This window comes from Phacochoerus africanus, chromosome 16, assembly GCF_016906955.1.
Source record: "Phacochoerus africanus isolate WHEZ1 chromosome 16, ROS_Pafr_v1, whole genome shotgun sequence".
NCBI lineage: Eukaryota > Metazoa > Chordata > Mammalia > Artiodactyla > Suidae > Phacochoerus > Phacochoerus africanus.
In genome coordinates, this window is record NC_062559.1 from 42,752,133 (window position 1) to 42,776,861 (window position 24,729).

Consider the following 24,729-nt stretch of genomic DNA (forward strand, 5'->3'; position numbering starts at 1 on the left):
CTTCCCCCCAGGCAACCAACTTGGAAAGACTCACTGCAAAGGGGAATGGGGGTCTTTCTAATGCCAGTCCCTGCACTTAGATGCAGGAGCCAGTCCTCAGTTTAAAAGGTCTACCTGGGAGTTCTCCTGTGGGGCAACAGGTTGAGGATCTGGTGTGGCCACTGCAGCTGCTTGTGCTGCTGCTCTGGGGGCGGGGGGGGGGGGGGGGTTCGATCCCCAGCTCACGAACTTCCACATTCTGTGGGCCAAAAACAAAATAAAATTTTAAAAAGTCTTTCTGGGAGTTCCCTGGTGGGCTAGCAGGTTAAGAATCTGGCATTATCACTGCTCTGGCTTGGGTCACTACTGTGGCACAGGTTCAATCCCTGGCCTGGGCACTTCTATATGCTATGGGCACAGCCAAAAAAAATATCTATCTGTGAGAGTGCTCAACAAACAGGAACAAAGAAATTCTCTTGAAAGAAAGGCTTTGTCTGAGGAAGCCCATGTCACCGCCCCTCTGAGGTCAGACTTACGCTGAGATCTAGAATGCTTACCCTAGCACCACCAGCACTCATATAACCTCTGACAACAGCCAGGGTGGAAACAAAGCAGCATGAATTGTTATCTGAAACACACACACACACACACACACACACACACACACACGAGCCTCTAGGCCATGCCTATTAAGAAAAAACTCAAATCTAATTTAACAATCTATGGAGACCTATTCATGTGGGGAAAGAAACTTGCTCTTAATCAAATAACAGGACTTAGCACCAACGGCCAGATTTATACTTTAAATGCCATTGTTTCTGAATAACAACTGGGGGGACAGTCGTGGGAAATGGTGTCTTGTCATCTAGAACGACCACAGCTTTCTAACTGACGCCACAAAGGATTCCCAATTAGCACCAAAACCATCTAAATTCGAAGAGTGGAAACTTACTAAACACCAGCTACAGCATCCGAAGAGATACACGTCTCCAAACACATCAGTTATTAACACATGAATCACATCAGTGTTTCTAGGAATCTCCTCCCTCTCTCCCCGCCCTCCCTCCCGGGCCCCGACAACAGCAACCCCAAAGCTGGCGGGTGGCCCCTTTTCCCAGCTCCTCCTGTCTGCCAAGTTCGGTGCCCTCTAGGACCAATCTTGCCGGAGAGAGTAAACAAGAGGCACATATCACCAGAGTTCGGAGTTCGGAAGGCTCTTTAATAGCAAGCGAATGGTAATTACATCGTTGGATGAGCTCCTTGCTCTCAGGGGAGAGGGCGAGGAGCAGGTGTGGACAGGGTTCCATGTGGGGTTTACACGGCTCGAAGCATCTAACGAAGGTCAACAATTTTTGGCAAACCCATTTCACAGTTTTGTCACTTACAAGAGATTTCTTTGAAAGGAAAAATAAAGGCAAAGAAAGCATACACACCCTGCCTGAAACGTTTCTTGCCTAAAAACCAAAACCCCCAAACTGTTCCTTGCTTTCGCTTCTATGTGGACAGGCAAACGCTGCTCTCTTACACAAATTAAGACAGGTACCTAGAGAGCTGCAAGTTTTCCCGAGAACTGACAATTTACTTTCTCCTCTAAAAAGCTGACATTGGTATAGAGGTCTGCTCTGTATCTTATCTGCTTAGCTATCAGAAAGTACTTAGAGTCAAAAAAAAAAAAAAAAAACCAATCTGAACAAAAACAAAACCAAAGGAAAAAAACAGGCAATGGCAGTTTTACAAAGGACAGACTGTCAGCTTTCTCTGGGGTACTGAATAACTTGAATATACACTTCTCAGCAAATTAAATGTTTATTTTTGTGTGGCCTGGTGCCGGCTTTTAACTACTTGTGCCTGTTCAGCCCTACCGTGCTTTAAAGGGACTTTCTAACAACGTGAAACGCTCAGAGTTCCTCTGTTTTTGTCATCCAAATGGAAATAAAAATATCAAAGACCACACATGATTTTCAACAATTTGCTCAACGTGGACATCACGTTGCCACGGATACCAGTGGCTACTGGCATGGTGGCAAGTTTGAGAAACTTTCTGTACAAAATCTAAACGACTTCAGCCTTTCGGGTCACACCTGCTATCACCAAACCCAGCTAATGGACTGTGCCTTTATGGGAGAGGATTTGTTTTGAATTTTTTAAAAAATTGAGGCTTCTCTGGTAATCTGAAGACTAAGCAGTCAGGCAGTGGCATCTCTTTGGAGTTAATATCACTAAAGGGAAGAGGGATCTGGGATCTGCTTGAGTTTTAATTGTGCTCGTGCTACAACCTGGAAGTGCGGTGGAGCAGGTGGGCTCTGCCCTTAGGCCCGCTTTGCTGACACCAAGGTCAAGTTTGAGTCGGATTCTGCCTGCCAGGTGGTTGGAGCCCCAGTCAGATCTGTGGGCACTTTGGAAACACGGACTGCTCTGGTTGGCAGCTGGTTCGGTGAGGACTAGAACTCCCAGATTTGCAGGGCACCTGTTGTCTCCTGGGCTGGGAGGCATTTTTAAAGCCACAAAGCCACCCCCAACCCAGGCCTTGCCCCTCAACAGGCAGGTAGTCTCTTTGAGGAAAGCTGGCTCCTAGTAAGACAGCCAGGAAACCGGTTCTCTTGTACTTGACAGGATAACTGCCTCTTGGCTTATTGATTATTAAATAGTCAGACCCTAAACTCTCCCCATTCTATCTGCCTCATCTCCTCCTGCCCCAGGTTAAGTTCTGCCTACTCCCCTATGTCTCTCAAACCCGGAAAATCAGATCTGGTCATCATACCACAGCTTCCCAAAGTGTTTTTATTTTATTTTTATTTTTTGGCCACACCTATTTTTCAGCATATGGAAACTCCCGGGCTGGGGATCAAACCCATGCCGCCTCAGAGACAATGCCAGGTTCTTAACCCACTGCCACAGCGGGAACTCCCCAATTTGATCTTTTAATATGCAAGGCAGATTCCTAACATATAAGGGCCCATGATGCTCTAGTATCACAGCTCCCCTAGATCCACATGCTTTGTGCTCTCAGGAAACAGAAGCAATGTTTAGAGGTGAACTTGTACTGGGGAAGGGTCTCTGCTCCTGTGTGGAAACTGACAGTGACCACGACAGGTGAGACACTTAAGAACACTGAAGGCCTCAGTCTGGCACAGGACCCAAGGAGAATCTCTAAACAGGAGACGATTCCTGTGCGAGGCACGGGGAAGAGCACTGGGAGCGGCTGGGAGCCCAGAGGTTTGAGTGGACCCTGCAGTGCCCGGGGCAGTGGCAGGCATGGTGTGGGCATCTCACCTCCCAACAGAATTTGCTCTCTGACTCCCCAGAGTCTGCTCAGTATGATCACCAGGCAGCGAACAGTAACCGAAAGGAGCCGGGGGGAAAAAAAATTGTCTCTGTGAGGCACTCAAACCTGGGATCAAGGTTCTGGAATGTTATCATAGGCATGACTTCACAGCTAACCTACCAGGATCAACAAGCATTCGATCCCCTATCCACACACACACACACACACACTTTCTCTACTACTCTCTTTGTCTCTGCTGGATGACACGGCCAAAAAGCTCTCCTCTTCCACTCTCTTCCAGCCATTCTTCATGCCCATTTCCTCCTCCCAGTCAAGCTTATTCTACCTCCAAAGCCCCAGACGGTCAGGACACAAAGAGATTCCAGGCCTTCTGAGCGGAGGGTGCGCAACTGGGACATGCTTGCCTCCCACATCTCTGGGGCCCTCCTTTGCCCCCTCGCCCAAGGAACGAATCTCCCCAGCCCCTCAGTATCACTCCTGGAGGCTTCAGACACTCACAGACCAGCACAAACATGTTCTAAGGTCATCCTGGGCCAGGATCCTAAGGACAGTAAGATTCAACATGTACTTCCTTTGCACTGCCCGAAAAGTGTCCTTGATTGTTGCTCTACACACACGCGCACACACATGCACGCGCGCGCGCGCGCACACACACACACACACACGGTAAGGCGGTTAAGGAAGGACAGTGGTTAAAGCAGGAAGAGCAAACAACCCCGCTTCTCGCTAGTGAAGTGACTTGCCCAAGGGCACGCGGTCCCTGGCAGGGTCAGGACTAAACCCAGGTCTCTCTCCCAGGCCTGGGTCTACACTCCCCCCCGGGGCACCACACTGCCTCTCGGTAGGTGTGTTTACGTGTTCGTGAGTCTGGTACCTGTCTAGCCAGGGAACCATTTCGATAACAAGAACCACAGGCTGCCTGCACCCCTGACCGGCCAGGGGAAGCTCTGCTCTGAAGCCACGCGAGACCCCAAGAGAAAATCCGCGCTGCGAGGGCCGTTAGCGTGCACGTGTGCACGTGTGTCAGCAGCCGGCACTGGCGGGGAGGTGCCAGCCCTGGCGGGGAGGTGCACATTGGAAACGAAGCTTCAGAGGAAACAATCCGATTTGCAAGCGCCTTTTGGGGTTTTGCGGCGAAAATAAGTAACACACAGCGATGTTCTCCCCTCGCCCTGGGGCAGAACAAAAACCGGATTTCTCCCTGGCTCCCTGAAGGGCTGAGTCCATCTCAGCTCAATTTTTATAAACCGAGCACATTAACATAGTACTACAGCAATGCATTTGATCAAAACTTAAACACCTTTTTGATCAAATAAATTTTATGCTCATGTCCACCCTACTTCCAAACATACGTAAATTCAGATTTTAAGCCTTTGCGTACAAAACTCCAGTTTACCTTTGAATGGAGCAAGCTAGTCAAGCTTCTGGAGGTCGGTGGCAGAAGTCCTGTTTTGGGCGCGCTTAGAGACCAGGGCCCTGCCTCCTGGAGGTGTAGCTTCCAGTCACCTGTGCTCAGGTACGCAGCCAATCAGAACACCAGCGAGGGACCGGGCAGCACAAGCCGCCTGCCCCACTGGATAAACCCCCAAGGTTTGTTTTGTTAACAGGCTACTCAGAAGGAAATTCATTTCACTTGAAGTTAACCTTTAATAGGTTTTTCCAAGAAGAAAAACAAACGTGGTACTGAAGCACAGATGGAAACCACTATATTATTTTACCCAATGACTGAACACTGCAGGACCCCGTTTTACCACGAGCAGCTGTGTGCCTCACAGCACCAATCAATTAAACAGAAAATGTTGAGATAATCAGGTTGACATCGACATGCCTGGAAGATATACAAGGCTCCCATCAGCTCCGTGGCCTCTGCTGCTGCTGCTGCTTTTTTTTTTTTTTTTTTTTTCCATCCAAAACTTTGACGCCCCCGCAGGCACGTGAATGCATGTTAAAAACAGGTCCATCCCAGATGTTATGTTGAGTCGAGTGTTGTAAAAGAGGCAATCTGCATCCTATGTTATTTGAACCAGAGATATAGAAGGATCTAAGAAAAATGAATGTTTTAAATAATTCCACGTTAGCGTTACAAAGAATCCCCACCCCCACCCCCCGCCACGTCTCTGCTGCTAAATGATGCCAGCAGTGTTTCCAGTTAGTTGTCGGAGGATATTGATCATTAAAACGTCCCTTCTGAACCAAGTTAACCCAGGATTCAAAGACCCCCTACCTTCACACCACTTTAAAACTTCACTGCAATTAGGTTCCTTAAAGCACTTGATTACAATTGTTTAATAAATTACACAGTGGGATCATTTTCTTGACTTTTTTTTTTAAGGAATAAAAGATAGATTAAGAAAGTAAAGAAGGATTCCATCATATCTAAAAAACATTTTTTAAATCCTGGTTTATTTTCCCCTTTAAATTTATCTATGGCTTCAAAGTTTAAGTGGCACTTGGATTTGGGATGTTTTCATGATTTAACAAGTTGCCATCTTGTTATAAAGAGAGAAGGTCAATGTTTCATTTCATAGGTGGGGTGGCTTAGAAACATTTTAAAGTCAATGATTTACGTCACCCCATTTATATTCTCCACTATTAGCCTTTAAAAGTGGCTTTGGAATCAGCATGTTTTAAAATAATCGAACATGCAAGTCATGTTTATACCTAACCATGAACCAGCTGCTATATATCCAGGTACCTTAGTAATGGCAGAACACTTAAACGAAGGCTCCTTTGCCTCTCTTACCCTCTTAATCCAAAACTAAGTAATTCTTTTTTTTCTGCCCTTGTATTTGTACTTGTGCAGTTTAATGACTAGGTATTAAAACTCATGCTTTATAAGCAAACCTTCCACTTACATACACTTAAAAGGTACATAAAAAGTGCAGACTGCATTTCTTCTCTGCCATGCTTTCCCTCAATAATGTCACCTGCGATGACTCAAAACACATCCTTAATACATTCAGAGTTCTCGACAGTCGAGTCAGCAAATGTTAGCTCTCCAACATAAACCCAAGAGAGAACAGTCAGCCACAAGACGGACTCCAAATTCAAAACGGCAAAGGCTAACAAGACAACTCCACAGAGACCCACCGAAACGGGAGTAAAATTCAGGTCACTTCTGAGCAAAGCTCATCCCAGATATTTTGTGGTCATTAAAAAGGTATTTCATTTTTAATTTGGATGCTGGGAGTCAGCCGTCCTGTTTCGAAGTGCTAATGCAAAATGCTAACCCAGGAGCTTGGAAACCCCCCTCGGGTACCACGGGGCTCACGCTCCTTCTCAGGTGGGAGCCCTTGGAAGTCTACTGCTGACTGACCCCCATCTGGGGGTGGTCGGCCTCTGGCTCCTCCTCTTCCACATCTGCACTGTACTCTTCAAACGCGTCGTCATCTGCATCTGGAAGCCCCAGTAACTGCGGGGGAGAGAAGAGAGGCAGGTGTGAGTGCCAAAGGGCCCCGAGGCAGGAGGACCCCCAAGGGCATCTGACCCACATTCGACAGCACTTATGACGAAGGAGGCAAGGACATACAACAGAGAAACGACAGTCATGGCAATAAGCAGTGCTGGGAAAAGTGGACAGCTCCATGTAAAAGAATGAGATGACAACATCCCGCCCACACCGTATACAAAAATAAACTCCAAATGGATTAAAGACCTAAATGCAAGACCTGAAACCATGGAACTCCTAGGAGAGAACACAGGCAGAACACTCTTTGACATAAATCATAGCAATATTTTTTTGGATCTGTTTCCTGAGGCAAAAGAAATAAAAGCAAAAATAAACAAATGGGACCTAACGGAACCTGAAAGCTTTTGCACAGCAAAGAAAATCATCAACAAAACAAAAAGACAACCTACTGAACAGGACAAAATACTTGCAAATGATATGACTGATAAGGGGTTAATAGCTGGAATACATAAACAGCTCCTACAATTCAATCAAAAACCAGGCAGAAGATCTAAATAGACACCATTCCAAAGAAGAAATACAGATGGCCAACAGACACATGAAAAGATGCTCAGCATGGCTAATTATTAGAGAAATGCAAATCAAACCCACAATGAGCTATCACCTCAAACTTCAGAATGACTATTAACAAAAAGTCTACAGACAGCAAATGTTGAAGAGGATGTGGAGAAAAGGGAACCCTTGTACACTGTTGGTGGGCATGTAAACTGGTGCAGCCACTATGGAAAACAGTATGGAGCTTCCTCAGAAAATTAAACATGGAACTATCACATGACCCAGCAATGCTACTCCTGGGTACACATGTAAAAAAATGAAAACACTAATTCAAAAAGACAGATGTCAAGTTCCGTCGTGGCTCAGCAGGTTAAGAACAACCAGCATCCATGAGGACCACAGTTCAATCCCTGGCCTCGTTCAGTGGGTTAAGGATCTGGCATTGCCGTGAGCCGTGGTGTAGGTTGCAGATGTGGCTTGGATCTGCTGTTGCTGTGGCTGTGTTGTAGGGTGGCAGCTGTAACTCTAATTAGACCCCTAGCCTGGGAACCTCCGTATGCTGCAGGTGAGGCCCTGAAAAGACAAAAAAAAAAAAAAAGATACATGTACCCCAGCGTTCACAGCAGCATTATTTACAACAGTCAAGATATGGAAGTAAACAAAAACCAAGCAGGAGGCATAACTCTCCCAGACTTCAAGAAATACTACAAAGCCACAGTCATCAAAACAGTGTGGTACTAGTATCAAAACAGACAGACCAATGGAACAGAATAGAAAACCCAGAAATAAACCCTGACACCTATCTATGGTCAATTAATCTTTGACAAGGGAGGCAAGAACATAAAATGGGAAAAAGAAAGTCTATTCAGCAAGCATTGCTGGGAAACCTGGACAGCTGCATGCAAAGCAATGAAACTAGAACACACCCTCACACCATGCACAAAAATAAACTCCAAATGGCTGAAAGACTTCAATATACGACAGGACACCATCAAACTCCTAGAAGAAAACATAGGCAAAACACTCTCTGACATCAACATCATGAATATTTTCTCAGGTCAGTCTCCCAAAGCAAAAGAAATTAGAGCAAAAATAAACCCATGGGACCTCATCAAACTGAAAAGCTTTTGCACAGCAAAGGAAACCCAAAAGAAAACAAAAAGACAACTTACAGAATGGGAGGAAATAGTTTCAAATGATGCAACCGACAAGGGCTTAATCTCTAGAATATATAAACAACTTATACAACCCAACAGCAAAAAAGCCAATCAATCAATGGAAAAATGGGCAAAAGACCTGAATAGACATTTCTCCAAAGATATACAGATGGCCAACAAACACATGAAAAAATGCTCAACATCGCTGATTATAAGAGAAATGCAAATCAAAACTACCATGAGATACCACCTCACACCAGTCAGAATGGCCATCATTAATAAATCCACAAATAACAAGTGCTGGAGGGGGTGTGGAGAAAAGGGAACCCTCCTGCACTGTTGGTGGGAATGTCAACTGGTACAGCCACTATGGAGAACAGTTTGGAGATACCTTAGAAATCTATACATAGAACTTCCATATGACCCCGCAATCCCACTCTTGGGCATCTATCCTGACAAAACTCTACTTAAAAGAGACACATGCACCCGCATGTTCATTGCAGCACTATTCACAATAGCCAGGACATGGAAACAACCCAAATGTCCATCGACAGAGGATTGGATTCGGAAGAGGTGGTATATATACACAATGGAATACTACTCAGCCATAAAAAAGAATGACATCATGCCATTTGCAGCAACATGGATGGAACTAGAGAATCTCATACTGAGTGAAATGAGCCAGAAAGAGAAATACCATATGATATCACTTATAACTGGAATCTAATATCCAGCACAAATGAACATCTCCTCAGAAAAGAAAATCATGGACTTGGAGAAAAGACTTGTGGCTGCCTGATGGGAGGGGGAGGGAGTGGGAGGGATGGGGAGCTTGGGCTTATCAGACACAACTTAGAATAGATTTACAAGGAGATCCTGCTGAATAGCATTGAGAACTTTGTCTAGATACTCGTGTTGCAACAGGACAAAGGCTGGGGGAAAAAATGTAATTGTAATGTATACATGTAAGGATAACCTGACCCCCTTGCTGTACAGTGGGAAAATTAAAAAATTTTTTAAAAAAAAGATATGGAAGTAACCTAACTGTCCGTCAACAGAGGAATGGATAAAGAAGATGTGAGACATGCGCACACACACACACACACACACACAGGAATATTACTCATTGATAAAAAAAAGAATGAAATTCTGCTATTTGCAACAACATGGATACACCTAGAGAGTATTATGCTTAGTGAAATAATTCAGACAAAGACAAATACTCTTTTGTCATGCATGTGTGGACTCTAAAAAATACAACAAATGAATGTGTGTAACAAAGCAGAAAAAGAGTCACAGACTAATGACCTGTGAGGAGAGGGAAGAAGAGGGAACGAAACAGGGGTATGGGATTAAGAGATACAAATTACTATGTATAAAATAAATAAGCAACAAGAATATATTGTACAGCACAAGGAAATATAGCCATTGCTTTGCAATAGCTTTAAGTGGAATATAATCTATAAGCATACTGAATCACTATGTTGTACACTTGAAACTAACATAATATTGTAAATCAATAATACTTCAATTAAAAAAAATTCAGCACCGCTTAACAGGACTTAACACAGCAGCTATGGATTGCTCATGGGAGTCAACTACCTCTACAGTTATTTTCAGAAATTTATTGGATGGAAATGTCAATCCTTCAATGGACTGGTACCCAAAAGGCTAGGTTATACTGGAGAGCCTAGAGATTCTGTAAGTATTAAACCTGGCACCACATCCATGTATGAATGAAGATATAATATCTATGTCCACATATATATCTGAGCTGTTAGCACTGGTACAATGAACAGTGCTGACTATCCCATCAAGCTGTTAAAAACTGGAGTTCCCGTCGTGGCTCAGAGGTAATGAACCTGACTAGTATCCATGAGGACGTGGGTTCAATCCCTGGGTCTCGCTCAGTGGGTTAAGGATCTGACGTTGCCGTGAGCCGAAGTGTAGGTGGCAGACAGGGCTTGGATTTGGCGTTGCTTTGGCTGTGGTGTAGGCCAGCAGCTACAGCTCTGATTTGACCCCTACCCTGGGAACCTCCATATGCCATGGGTGCAGCCCTAAAAAGACAAAAAAAAAAAAAGAAAGAAGATGTTAAAAATCTATTCCCTGCTATATTTCTCCCCTAAAAACGTATGCTGCTATTATTCATCACACGCATATAAAAATATAAAAACTACTAAAATGTTCAACAAAAATGGTTAAATAAATTATTTAACACCATTTATTCAGAAAGTGGAAGCTTACATATCATACACTTAAATATTTTTGAGTAACTTAATGATATAAAAGTATGCTCATGTATGTAAAAAGAACGTGATGAAAATCGCATCTTCATTATGATACAAATTTTCTTAAAAAGTATGCACAGATGCATGGAAAAAAGACTTCAATGAAATATATTCAAATTTTAAGAGTATTTTTTTTGGACTTTGTATTTTGTGATTACAGGTAAATTTTTTTCCTTTTCATCTTTTTGTAATTTTCAAATGCCCCATAATTACCATCAGGGAAATTCACAATAAAATATACAGCAAACATTTTCTTAAAGCACTGGCCGTCCTGGGTTAGAAACTGTGAGTGCCCTTTGCTGATGGATGAAAGCTCTGGTGCTGGCAGGAAGCCATGGCCACAGGCATCTTGGCCTCACCTGCCATCACGGGGCTGCCATCCCACAACTCCTTGGTGAACCTTTCTCTCTTGGTGGCTCCTTGGTTGATCATTTTCAGGCGACCTCACTGAATAGCCCTATGACCCAAACACTAGCGGTGTTAAGGACAAATAAGACAGACCGTTCCATTTATGCTGCACTGCCTCCCAGCACCCTGCCACCCACCCCCTTCCCAGTCCCTCCCAAAAGCTTACATGAGGAAAGGGTAAGCAGAGGTCTGATCAAAATAACACCTTGACTCTGAAGTTCTTGGACCACCCCTCCAGACCTCACAGAGCCTTATGAATAGTCAGGACAAAATCATCGGCCAGGCATTATGCGTCATGTGATGCACGTGGCCTGCCGAGGCTCCATGGCCAACGGCAGACACGCGCCTTCTGCTTTGAGCTCCGAGCGCTGCGGCTGTCTCAGGGATACTGCTGACCCGGGTCGGGGGCAGGAGGGGTGCATCTCAGCCTGTCGGAAGAGTTTGCAGCAATCTGCTGTGTGCTTGAGAGAAGGCAGAAGCCCCCTTCTCCTACTACTGTCTCCCTTCCTTATCTTAGTGGGGGGAATAAAAGGTCAAGTTTGCCTCTAAAGAAGGCAAAAAGATGGCTGTTTACCATGAATGCAGATGACTACTATTTTGGGGTTCAATTAGATTTCAAGAGCTGCTCCAGGACACAGCAAGGTGAAAGCATCAAATGAGTGGTAACATTTTTTTTTTTTTTTTTGTCCTTTAGGCCTGTACCGCTGCATGTGAAAGTTCCCGGGCTAGGGCTTGAATGGGTGCTATAGCTCCCAGCCTACACCACAGCCACAGCAATGCAGGATCCAAGCCGAAGCTGCAACCTACACTACAGCTCACGGCAACACCGGATTCTTAACCACTGAGCAGGACCAAGGATGGAACCCGAGTTCTCGTGGATCCCAGCTGGGTTTGTTACCATTGAGCCTCGACAGGAACTCCTGGTAACATTTAAATAGCTGATAAAATATATTGTTGCCACTACCAAGAACTCCAGAATCACCTAAATGCTAAATGCACTGATTTAATAAGACACGTGGAGTTCTCGCTGTGGCACAATGGGATCAGCAGCATCTCTGGAGCGCTGGGACACACGTTCAATCCCCGGCCTGAGAAAGTGGGTTAAGAACCTGGCACTGCTGCACCTGCAGTGTAGGTTGCAACTGCAGCTTGGATCTGATCTGGGAGCTCCATATGCTGCAGGGAAGCCAAAGAACAGGAAAAAAAAAAAAATGTAACTCATCGCACTGAAAGGATACCCCTGCAAAAAGGAATAGTCAGTGGGTTCCTTCTCAGTTAACAAACCTGACTGGCTGCTGGGAGCCCTGGGCTCAGAAGGATTCTGAGGCTCAGTGGGATCAATCAGGGTCAGGTCAGTTAGCAAGGCACTTTATGGCCATCTTGTCCTAAAGTGACATGCCATTGATTATTCTTTTTCATAATGTATTTAGATAATTCACACGGAGCCAAACTGCAGGTACCCTTTAACATCCGCCCCCTCCTCAGCTTAGGGTGGCTTGTAGAAGAGGTTCCAGCAAGCCAAGCATCATTCCCACCTCCCTCCCCTCTCCCCTCTTCCTTGCTCCCTACCTTCCCTTCCAAGTGAACCTAAAGCACATAGTTCTAGGGCTAGAGCATCGGCCTCCTGGGAGCCCCCCGCCCCCCCCCCCCCCCCCCCGGCTTTGGCAGGAATCATCCAGAGGCTAATCTGAGAGCTGCTCACGGCCTTCCTAACAGGAGGGAGAGAGAAGAGAGGCAGCTCTCAGGATGTTTTAGGCACCTTGGTAAAGGGTCTGCAGATTCACAGAGTGTGGAAAAGGCACTGAATCTGGGGTCCAGAAGCCAGAGCTCTAGTTGGGGACCTCGAACTGAGCCACTGCCTCCCCGTCTTTCTGCTCTACTTCAGAAAAACTATGGAGATTAAATGAGAAAGTGAACGTGGCCATGGCCTGCTATCCACAAAGCCTGGTGTGACTTATCTAATTACATTATATCATTTTGCTTCTCATTTTAGAGCACAGCCAGTTCAATTCATGAAGAGGGGAGTTACTGCTGCACCAGTAGACTGTCTCCAGCCCCTGCTTCTCCCTCTCTCCTCTGCTGGGCTTGCTTCTGGACCATCTCATTGCTAATGAGTACTGCCGGAAGTAGGAAGAGAAGAAACTCAAGTCCACCAGCCTCCAAGTTTGATTCTCAGGCTTATACGCCACTGAACCCAAACAATTTTGTCATGCCACAGAGTCAAAAATAATAGATAGTATTGGTTAAGTTACTATCTGCGAGGCACTGTCTGAGCAGCTTTTCTGTATATTAATTCCTTTGGTCCTCATAATAACCCTGTGGGGTAGGTACTACTTAGATGTAGTACCTACAGGTGTTGAGCGAATTCGCCCAGAGGTGCCCAGTAAGCATCGGAGCAGGATTCAAACCTAGGCCTGCAGACTGCTGACTTTGCACACCTAACCACCAAGCGACCCGGGAAATTCGCTTCCAGGAGTCCATGCTGTTCCTGCAGCTGCAGGCTTTAGTGTTTTCTACTGGGTAATACCCTTCTTGAAAAAAGTCAAAAGGCGATGTTAATGTCCTCATTTATGAGTCTACAATTTGGAAGCATGCAAAGGAGAACAGAAAAATCCCTAGAGCTAGAATTTGCCTGGGATTCCAAAGGCCATGATACAGACATGTAATAATTCAGCATTTCTGCCTGTCTTCACTCTCATCTCTGGTAGGTCAGCCTTAATTTAACTTCTGAGGTACCAGAGGCAGGGGTTGGGAAGACGGAGAATTCAGTGAAGGCCGTCAAAAAGGAAACTTTCATTTGTAAATGAAATAAGTACTCTGGACGTCAGGTGCCTCGTGATAAATTTCATTAACATAGCTGTATGCTATACGCTTCAAGTCGTTAAGAGAGTAAATCCTTAGCACTCTCATCACAAGAAAAAAAGGTTTTTTCCCTATTTCTTTAATTTTGTATTTACATGAGATGATGGATGTTCACTAAACTCATTGGGGTATTCATTTCATGATGTATGGAAGTCGAATCATTATGCTATGCATCTTCAACCTCTACAGGGCTGCACATCAATTATATTTCAATAAAACTGGAAGGGGGGAAAAAAGAATAGATTGAATAGCCAGATTGGGAAAAGAATATAAATTTCTGGATCCAAATTTTTAACAGTCAAGAAGACACATCGGAAACAGGAGTATGAACAGCCTGGGAAGAATCCTGGAGTCCCTGCTTTTATTACACCCACACATTCTTATAAGAAAAAGCAGACAGGCCAAGAAATCCTGTCAAGAATATTTAAATTACTCCTGATAGTGAGAATCATTCATTCTCTCTCTCTCTTTTTTTTTTTTTTGGTCTTTTTAGGGCCATACCTGTGGCATATGGAGGTTCCCAGGCTAGGGGTCAAATCGGAGTTGCAGCTGCCAGCCTACACCACAGCCACAGCAAGGCAAGATCCGAGTCACGTCTGCGACCTGCACCGCAGCTCACAGCAACACCAGATCCTTAACCCACTGAGCGAGGCCAGGGATTGAACCTGTATCCTCATGGATACTAGTCGGGTTCATTACTGCTGAGCCACAAAGGGAACTCCTAAAATCATTCATTCTTATTTAGGTAAAATTTTTTTCAGTTGACTAGAAAGAACTCTTTATGATCGCTCTGGACAACAGTGGTAGATTCTCAGGGTCTTGCTGTCCACCAACCTTCCTCGGAATAACCTCTGATCACGTAAGAACTACTGGGGCCCACCCGTCCTAACAGGGGTGTACTTGAGGGGTGGAGACGCCAAACAAAGCTCTCCAGACTCAAGAGGGTATCAGTTATCTGCAGGACTAACTCCAGGTCTTTTGGAAAGTGGTATAAACTAGCTGGGGCTCTATACAGCTGGCATTTAGCATCTGCTATCTCTGAAGGGGGCACTCACTCAAATACCTGGGCTAGCATGCCTTTATGAAAGAAGGGGAGGTGGTATCTGAGCCTTGGACAGCATAGGCAACCAGCCTGGCCTTTGGCGCTTCCAGGAAGTGCCCTGTGGCTTCAGAGGATTCTGGATTCTTCTTTTTAGGGCCACACCTGTAGCATATGGAAGTTCCCAGGCTAGGGGTTGAATCAGAGCTTCAGCTGCCAGCCTACACCACAACCACAGCAACGAGGGATCTGAGCCACGTCTGCAACCTACACTGCAGCTCACGGCAACGCTGGATCCCTAACCCACTGAGCAAGGCCAGGGATCGAACCCAAATCCTCATGGATGCTACTGATTGGTTTCCTCTGTGCCACAACAGGAACTCCCCCCAGAGGATTCTTTGAAGCAGCATCTCTCACACTTTGCTGTGTATATGACTGTGTATGTATCTGACTCCTCCAGGGGTCTACCTAATATGTAGATTCCGATTCCGTGGGGCTGGGTGGGACCTCAGATTCTGCATTCCTAACAAGCTTCCAGGTGATGGGGATACTGCTGGTCCAGGAACCGCACTCTGAGTACTGAGACTCTAAAGCATTTGTGGAATTTGTCACAAATGATCCATCATGCTGGTGGTACCAAGAAAGCTCCAATGGGATTCTGGTCGGTCTGTTTTCCTGATACTAGAAAAAATAAAAGACGTAGGTGGCAAGATGGGCGTAAGACCCGAATGGGCCAGAGCAGCAGCTCCTCACTTCCTCCAGCAGCTGTCACACTTTCTACCAAAGACAAGGTTTGAATGCTCATAACAGGAGCAAAAACCAAAAGCCACAATAGACTTAAACTGTCAGCATCTAAAGGTTTTCAATATAAATCATCTAATGTTTTTTAATATAAACCCCACGCTGTGTATAATCTCTATCAGACTCTCTGTCCTACCAGGGCAACTTCCCACAGGTGGAGTCTTCCTCCTCTTCCAGACACTTGACCAGAGTAGAAGAGCAGAAGCAAGAACTGGACTTTTTCTGGCTCACAGAGGTTTTCCTATGGGGTTGAATCCCTGGCTCTTCAGCCATGAGTGGCCAAAAAAAGACAACAACAACAACAACGAAAACCCCACAAGACCAACCTGTTTATCCAGTAAGACAGAATTAAAAGAACTTTTCTGGTGGCAGTGTCTCTGCTCACACAGCAACCCCAGGGAGCAGACCAGGGTCAATCCGAGCAAGAAAACACAGGGAGGTCTGGGCTCTCCCTCCAGGTAGGGCTATCACAGCAGCATCAACCAAAAGAGCACACAAAATCGTCATAGCAACAGGTGCCTCATGACCCTAAAGTCCACAGTGCTACACTCCGAGAGGAGGAGTGATGCTGCAGAAGGACCGAGAAAGAGCTTTGAGGAAACCAAAAGGGCAAAGACAAGGCTTGGCTCAGCAGCTGAACTGGAAAAGGCAAGCCCTCTCTTCTCTCGTGAACTGTCTTTAATCAGGAGGAAGACCGTCAGTCATCACTAATCAGAGACACACAAACATGGAGGGACAATGTAAATGGCATGGTCACCAGTATTTACACCCAGAGCCACTCTTTTACTATCTGGCTCAATCACATCATGACCAGCAACTGTCAATCCAGGGCCACTTAAACAAGGAAAATATAGGACCCCAAGAATTCTCCAAATCGCATTTATCAAGGTGAGTGACAGGTGTCTGCAAAGCCATTACTGGTCCCAAGACAGAGATGCACCTGCCCTCTGCTCACGGACAGCAGTGACCGCCTGCTGGGTGCTGTTATTTGCATACATGTACCACTTGGATATGACATTCCAGTAGGAAGAAAAAAACCTAGGTCAGAGCTACGAGGCCCCTGGAGTAGAACAGAATGTGGGTTAGTCTGGAGGGAGGGCCCCTGCTGCAGACACAGTCACATATCCACCCAATGAGCATTTCCCACCAGCAGTTACAAGCCAGAAATGGAGACAAACCTCGGTGGGGGCGCTGGGCTCTGCCAGCCCTTTGTGTTCCGTCTGAAGCTCCTCAATGTCAACGCACAGAGAAACATGTATGACCATCATTTTATTTTATCTTATTTCATTTTTTTCTTTTTAGGGCTGCACCTGCGGCATGTGGGAGTTCTCAGGCGAGGGGTCAAATGGGAGCCATGGCCACGGGCCTCCACCACAGCCACAGCAATGTGGGGTCCGAGCCATGTCTGCAACCTATACCTCAGCTCATGGCAACGGTGGAACCTTAACCCACAGAGCAAAGGCCAGGGATTGAACCCACATACACTAGTTGGGTTCATTATTGCTGAGCCATGACGGGAACTCCTGACCCTCATTTTAAAGATGGGGCCACCAGGCCAGGGCTGGCGGAGCCACCGTGCCCCACCCGGACGTCGCTAAGGTCTCTGAGCTAAGCACTCGCCTCCAGCCCGAGAGTTCTACAGATTAGGTACCGAATGGATGATTATTATTTTGCCAAAACCAGTGGCAATAAACTTTTGGCTGTGATACCCTAACCCTACCTCTTTAAATTCCTCACCTTAGACAAATCCCTTAAGCGAGTGTTGAAATCATTTAGCAAAGCATTTTTTCTCTCCACCAAAAATAGCTCAAGCGTCCTACAAAAGCTTTCGCTATGGAGCTCCCTTCTCAACAGAATTTTGCTGAGTGTCCACGTCAAGGTCAGCATTTAATCAGTGTTTATCATGTGTGATATGCCTCACCAAGTCCCCCCAAAAAGAAACATGTCATTTAAAAAGAAAAGAAAAGAAAAAAGAAACATGTCATTTAATCTGCACAGCAACCCTAAGGGAATTACCGCCATTTGTTTCCTAGTTCTACAAATGAAGAAACCGAGAAACAGCAAAGTCAAGTAACTTGGCTGAGGTCACACAGCCAGTAAGTAGCAGCACTGGGATTTGAAACCAGGCAGCTTCCCTCCAGACCTCGGATTCCTCACCACTGTAGTGACCTGATTCCGCATAACTAGGTAAAGGGACCACAGACAGCGCCCTGCGGCTGGCGTACACTCACTGACACCATCTCAGAAGACATCTCCCCAAAGAACCAGCAGAGCGGAGTAACCGGAGCAGGGAGAGGAACTCCTTGGCTTAATCTGTATAGGATCTAGCAGAATGTCTGGACCAAAATATGTGTTCTTTTTTTCTTTTTGTCTTTTTAGGGCCACACCCATGGCATATGGAGGGTCCCAGGCTAGGGGTCTAAATGGAGCTACAGCTGCCAGCCACAGCCACAGCTATGCCAGATCCTTAAGCCACTGAGCAAGACCAGGGATCGAATCTGTATCTTCATGGACACTAGTCAGATTCGTTTCTGCTGAGCCACAACGGGAACTCCTAAATGTTCTGTCTTGTGACCTGGAGCTTATCTATACCTTTTTGTGGCTGCCTCTCCTACCAGAAAGTTACCTTGTTGAGGGCATGGACCAGGCACTGTGCCCTGCCTCTTACTCCCCGACGAGGAGCTTCAGCAAACAGCAGGTGATTGTACATTTTGTTGAACATGTGATGAGGAGGCAGAGGGAAAAGAGGAGGAGTGAGATGGACAATAAGAAAAAAATAATCATTTTTTCCTTGTCAAATTCAATGACAGATTTTTTTCGTAGGGGGTGGACATATTGATATGGATTATTTCAAAGCAACAAGGGGAAGGCAAACAAGAGAAAGGGGACCAAAGCACACAGTCTACAAAGGTGGAGCGTGTCAGAGCAGCTCCCTGAGCCCTGTGGGCAAGATGCCTGAAGAGGGCCAGGAGAGGGCTCCAGTCTTTCGGCCCCTGCGGGCAGGTGTGCACAGGCTTCAGCAAAGTTAATTGACTCTGCTTGATGGATGTCCCCCAAGGCCGCAGAAAGGTCCTTATCTTTCTGGACAGACAGAACAGGTCAGGGGCTGCTGACAGGCTGGCCAAGGAAAAACACGGATTCAAAGCCACCAATGAGGCTAGCCTAAGATAAAGGTGAAAATATACTTTCTGTGGTTTCCCCAACTATAAACAAAAAGCAGCTGCATGAGTTGATTAGGGTACCAACAATTTTCAGAGAAACGATGTACTGAAGTTTACCTGCTTGATACCCTCACAGCATTTGGGGGGGTGTGACCTCAACAAATACGTGCAGCTTCAGTGGCAATGAGACCCCTTCCTGCGTCTTATTTCTGAACCCAAGGCTCGTTTATATAAAACAGATGACCAGCAGCAGAGGGAAGAAAGGCACTTTTCAGTGGTGATGGAGGGTAAAAGCCCCCCCACCCCCGCCCCCGATCTCTAGCAGGCCTTCACCTGGGTCTGTAACGCTCCCTCTCATCCGATCTGGGGCCCATCGGACTGGCAGAAACCCAAAGCCTGTGTGCACACCACCCTCCCTCGCCCGGAGAAGGGCCTCCCGCCAGCCTCTCTTGAAGGCGGGAAGACCTGGCCAGAGCCCCCAGCTCGCTAAAGTTTCCCTACAAAACAAAACAAAAAAAGCTTCCCTACAAGAGAGGGCGCTGTCCCGGGAGAGAACCCCAGCTTGGGAGCACCATCCCCGCCCATCACGTGTAAGGCTCTGCTTTAGAAATGAAGCCTGCAGGTCCAACAGCATTCAAGGAAATCTGTGCGCAACCAAGTCCATGTGCCTCTCAATTTTTTGGACTGCATTTTTTCCCCCATTTACAGGTGGCTGCCCAGTTGCTGAAATACGGCCATAGACTTGGCAAAGCAAGATGGCAAAAGGAGTTCTGGTGGGATCTCACCTTCTCCAGTTAAGCCCCTGCTGCAGGTAGCCTGTTGTTTGCCACTATAATGACAGCCACGTAAAGAGAAGCAGGCAGCAGGCTAATGAGTGGAACCCCTGCAAGAAAACCTGCTGCAAAGTGAATACTATTTGCTAATACCTTTTTTTTGAGGGGAGATTGAAATTTGAGGGAATACTTTATTTATTTATTTATTTATTTTTCTTTCTTGGCCTCCCCTCAGCATACGGAGTTCCTGGGCCAGGGATCAGCTCCCAGCCGCAGGTGTGACCTACACTGGAGCTGGGGCAATGTCAGATCCTTTCACCCAGTGTGCTGGGCTGGGGATTGAACCTGCGTCCTGACGCTGCAGAGATGCTGCCAATCCTGTTACACTACAGTAGGAACTCTGGGAATCCCCCTTTTTTTTTTTTTTTGTATTTTTAGGGCCATACCCGTGGCATACAGAGGATCCCAGGGTAGGGGTCTAATCGCGGAGCTACAGCTTCTGGCCTACACCACAGCCACAGCAATGCCAGATCTGAGCTGCATCTGCAACCTACACCACAGCCCATGGCAATGCCAGATCCTGAACCCACTGAGCGAGGCCAGGGATTGAACCTGTGTCCTCATGAATGCTAAGTCAGATTCGTTTTCACAGATCCACATGGGAATGCTCAGGAATCTGTTTTTTATTTTTTTTAATTTTTTAAATTTATTTATTTATTTTTTATTCTTTTTTTTTTGGCTTTTTGCCATTTCTTGGGCTGCACCCGCAGCATGTGGAGGTTCCCAGGCTAGGGGTCGAATCGGAGCTGTAGCCACTGGCCTACGCCAGAGCCACAGCAACGCAGGATCCGAGCCGAGTCTGCAACCTACACCACAGCTCACGGCAAGCCTGGGTTCTTAACTCACTGAGCAAGACCAGGGATCAAACTTGCAACCTCATGGTTCCTAGTCGGAGTCACTAACCACTGAGCCACGACGGGAACTCCAGGAATCTGTTTTTTAAAAATGTTGTCTGTCTTGCTATCTCCAGCTGGATGTCTGACAGGCACCTCAAACATGGGCAGGTGCATAACTGAACTTCTGATGGTCTCACCCCAGACTTTTCTCCGGCCACCTTCCGCATGGCAGTAAACAAACACCACTCCCCTCACTGAGCAGATGAGGCCTTCCTTGTTGAGGAGGCATCGTTGTCTTCTCTTCCCACACCACGCTTCTGAGCCACCAGCAGGTTCAGTTGGGTCTCCCGCCAAGGCATCTCGAATGTGACCCCTGTGCCGCCCTCACTGCCACCATCCTGGTCCAGGCCCGATGGTCTCCGGCCTGGATGACAACAACGGCTCCTCGCCGGGCTACTGGGTCCCACTCTCCCCTTACAGCCTGTTCTCTACTTGGCAGATCCCTCTTGTTCTCAAGCCCCGCCAGCAGCTCCCCGGCAAACAGAATAAAAGCCCAGGTCCTGCTGTGCCCTGCAAGCCCCAGAAACTCCATCAACTCATCGTGTTCCTCCTCCACATGGGCCACGCCAGCCCCCCTTGTTCCCTCCACACGGATTTCCTCCACCCTGCGGTCGAATGTGCGGTGCTCTTCACCTGGCAGGCTCTCCCCTGGACCTGCTCACGGCTCACGCCCCGCCTCGGCTTAATCACATCCTCCTCACTGAAGCCTGAGCCCCTGATCAAAATCGCCAGTGCCTCGCACCCGTCTCACCCCCCTTCTCTGATTCATGTGTTTTGCTCCTTGGCACTTGTCCCTAACACCGTATGTGTCATACTCATTTATCTTGTCTCTTTGTCACTAGAATAAAGGCTCCGTGTGGCCAAAGATTTTCATCAGCTTCAAGGGCTGGGAACAGAGCAGTCAAGAGGGCCAGACGCCTCCTCCCGACGCAGCACGTCCACACTGAACACGTCAAAGAGGGATAGACCAATGCCTTTAAGTCACAGAGCTATTTTGGGAATTCTCGTTGTGGCACAGTGGTTAACGAATCCGACTAGGAACCATGAGGTTGCGGGTTCGATCCCTGGCCTCGCTCAGTGGGTTAAGGATCCGGCGTTGCCATGAGCTGTGATCCCGCGTTGCTGTGGTTCTGGTGTAGGCCGGCAGCTACAGCTCCAATTCGACCCCTAGCCTGGGAAACTCCATATGCCGCGGGAGTGGCCCTAGAAAAGGCAAAAAAAAAAAAAGAAAAGAAAAAGAAAGAAAAAAATCTATTTTGAATGAGCCAAACGGGCTTAGAAAATTAGCAAACAACAAACAAAAAATGAACTGGTTGGACAAATGATACAAATCAGACAAAATGGCAAAAGCCACCGGAAACCCCACTGCTTATAGCAGTAGATTAAGTGACAGTGAACGGGGCCACCTCTTCCATCAAGAACAAAAAGCTGGACTTGGAGTTCCCTTGGTGGCCTAGTGGTTAAAGTGTTGGCATTGTCACTGCTGTGGTGTGGGTTTGATCCCCGGCCTGGGAAGTTCTGTGTGCCATGGGTGTGGCCAATAAATAAATAAATAAACTTTAAAAAGCTGGATTCCATATGAAAAATTCTGTCTGCCTGCCTGCCTGCCTCCCTCCTTCCTTCCTTTCTTTCTTTGCTTTTCAGGGCCGGATTCAATAAGAAAATCCATCCTTCCTTCTTTCCTTCCTCCCTCCCTCTCTTCCTTTCTTTCTTTTTTAGGGCCATACCTGTGGCATATGTAGGTTCCCAGGCCAGGAGCTGAAACAGAACTGTAGCTGCCGGCCTACACCACAGCCACAGCAATGCCAGATCTGAGCTATGTTGGCAACCTACACCACAGCTCATAACCTTAACCCACTGAGCAGGACCAGAGATCAAACTGGCATCCTCATGGATACTAGTCAGGTTCATTTTCACTGAGCCACAATGGGGACTGCCTGAAAAAATGCTTTTTAAATATACTGAGAATTAGAACCCACAGAGGTAAACCTATCATGAAAAACTAAGGACATTTGCTGACTTGAAACAAACTGCATGCTTGGCCTATCGAAAAGCTGGGGAGACCAAAGTCAAATCCAGGGTCTTCTGAAGGAGTACACTGTAATACACCAGCCCCATATTAGCCTGGAACCCCAAAAGCCTATGCCATGGTCTGAATATCTGTGTTTCCCCAAATGCATATGTTGAAATCCTAACATATGAGAGGCGATTAGGATGTGGGCCCTTTGGAGGTGATGAGGTCAGAAGGTGGAACCCTCCTAAATGGCCTAGTGCCCTTATAAAAAAGGCCCCATGGGTCTCTTTCTCTTTCTACCATGTGAAGTTCACATGAAATGATGGCCATCTGTCTAGGAAGTGGGCCCTCACCAGATATCAAATCTGCCTGCACCCTCATCTTGGACTTGTAGCCTCTAGAATGATGAGAAAGGAACTTCTGTTGTTTATAAGTCACCCAATCTTTGGTATTTTGTTACAACTGTCTGAACAGACTGAGACAGCAATCAGACAAGGATGAATTAGATGAAATCAGGCCTGTGATCCATCACCTGGAGAGTTCAAAGAACTACAAGTCTCAAATTGTTTGAAGGTGGTCTTGACTGACAGGGCCCTCCAGCCCCCGCAGAGCAAATAAAATTCCTCCCTGGAGGAAAGTACCATCATCTTAGGCCTCCATTCATCCCTCTCTACAAATTTTCAAGTGCGAATATACAAATTTCCAAGCAGACAGGGATAATTCAACACATGAAAAAATAAAATACCAGGAGTGAGAACGAGTGGAAATAAAAGATGACAAAACACTCTCAAACCTTGAAATACTGGAATATCTGACAGTCTCTCACGTCACCAAGTCTACCATGTTCAGAGAAATAACAGACAACCTTGAAAATTCCAGGAAAGAAGTGAATATGCTTTTAAAAGATTTGAAAAGAAAGAAAGAAAGAAAGAAGTTCTTGAACAAATAACATTAAACATGTAGAGTATTTATGGTAGGCAGGGAACTGCACTTGGGGGAAGGGACACGTAATCTGACTGACTCTTCCAATAAATATAAAGAGAGGATGACCAATGAGCACATGAAAAAATGCTCAACATCACTGACTATTAGCGAAATGCAAATCAAAACTACTATGAGGTATCACCTCATACTGTCCAAATGGCCATCATTAACAAGTCAACAAATAACAAATGCTGGACAGAGTGTGGAGAAAAGGGTACCTTCCTATACTGTTGGTGGGAATGCACATTGGTACAACCACTATGGAAAACAGTATGGAGGTACCTGAGAAAACTAAATATAGAACTACATATGAGCCATCAATCCCACTCTTGGGCATATATCCAGACAAAACTTTCCTTGAAAAAGATACATGCACCCATATGTTCATTGCAGTATTACTCACAATAGCCAAGACATGGAAACAAACTAAATGTCCATGACAGATGAATGGATTAAGATGCAGTATATATACATGATGAAATATTACTCAGCCATCAAAAAGAACAAAATAATGCCATTCGTAGCAACATGGATGGAACTAGAGACTCTCATACTAAGTGAAGTAAGTCAGAAAGAGAAAGACAAATACCACATGATATCACATATCTGGAATCTAATATATGACACAAATGGACCTTTTCACAGAAAAGAAACTCATGGACTTGGAGAAAAGACTTGTGGTTGCCAATGGGGAGGGGAAGGAATGGGATGGACTGGGAGTCTGGGGTTAACAGATGCAAACTATTGCATTTGAAGTGGATAAGCAATGAGCTCCTGCTGTGTAGCACAGGGAACTACATCTAGTCACTTGTGATGGAACATGATGGAGGGCAATGTGAGAAAAAGAATCCATATATATGTGTGACTGGGTCACTTTGCTGTATAGCAGAAATTGAAAGAATACTGTAAATCGACCATAATATAGAAAAAATAAAAATCATAAAATAAAAAGAAAAAAAAATAAAGAGAGAATGGGAGTCTTCAAAACAGAGGGGAGCAATCATTTTACATGTTTTTCAGCTACAAGGAAACAAACTGTCCGCTACCCTAAATC

At 46.0% G+C, this 24,729-nt stretch overlaps 1 protein-coding gene across 1 annotated transcript in view; it reads right to left on the bottom strand.

Annotated features, from left to right (window-relative positions):
- Nucleotides 1–1,177: 1,177 nt before the first annotated feature.
- MTURN (maturin, neural progenitor differentiation regulator homolog) overlaps nt 1,178–24,729 on the bottom strand; it is a 35,046-nt gene continuing 11,494 nt past the window's right edge. The window contains exon 3 of the mRNA XM_047763157.1: nt 1,178–6,677. Coding sequence (XP_047619113.1) covers nt 6,567–6,677 — 111 coding nt within the window. The 3' untranslated portion in view covers nt 1,178–6,566. The remainder of the gene's footprint in view (nt 6,678–24,729) is intronic.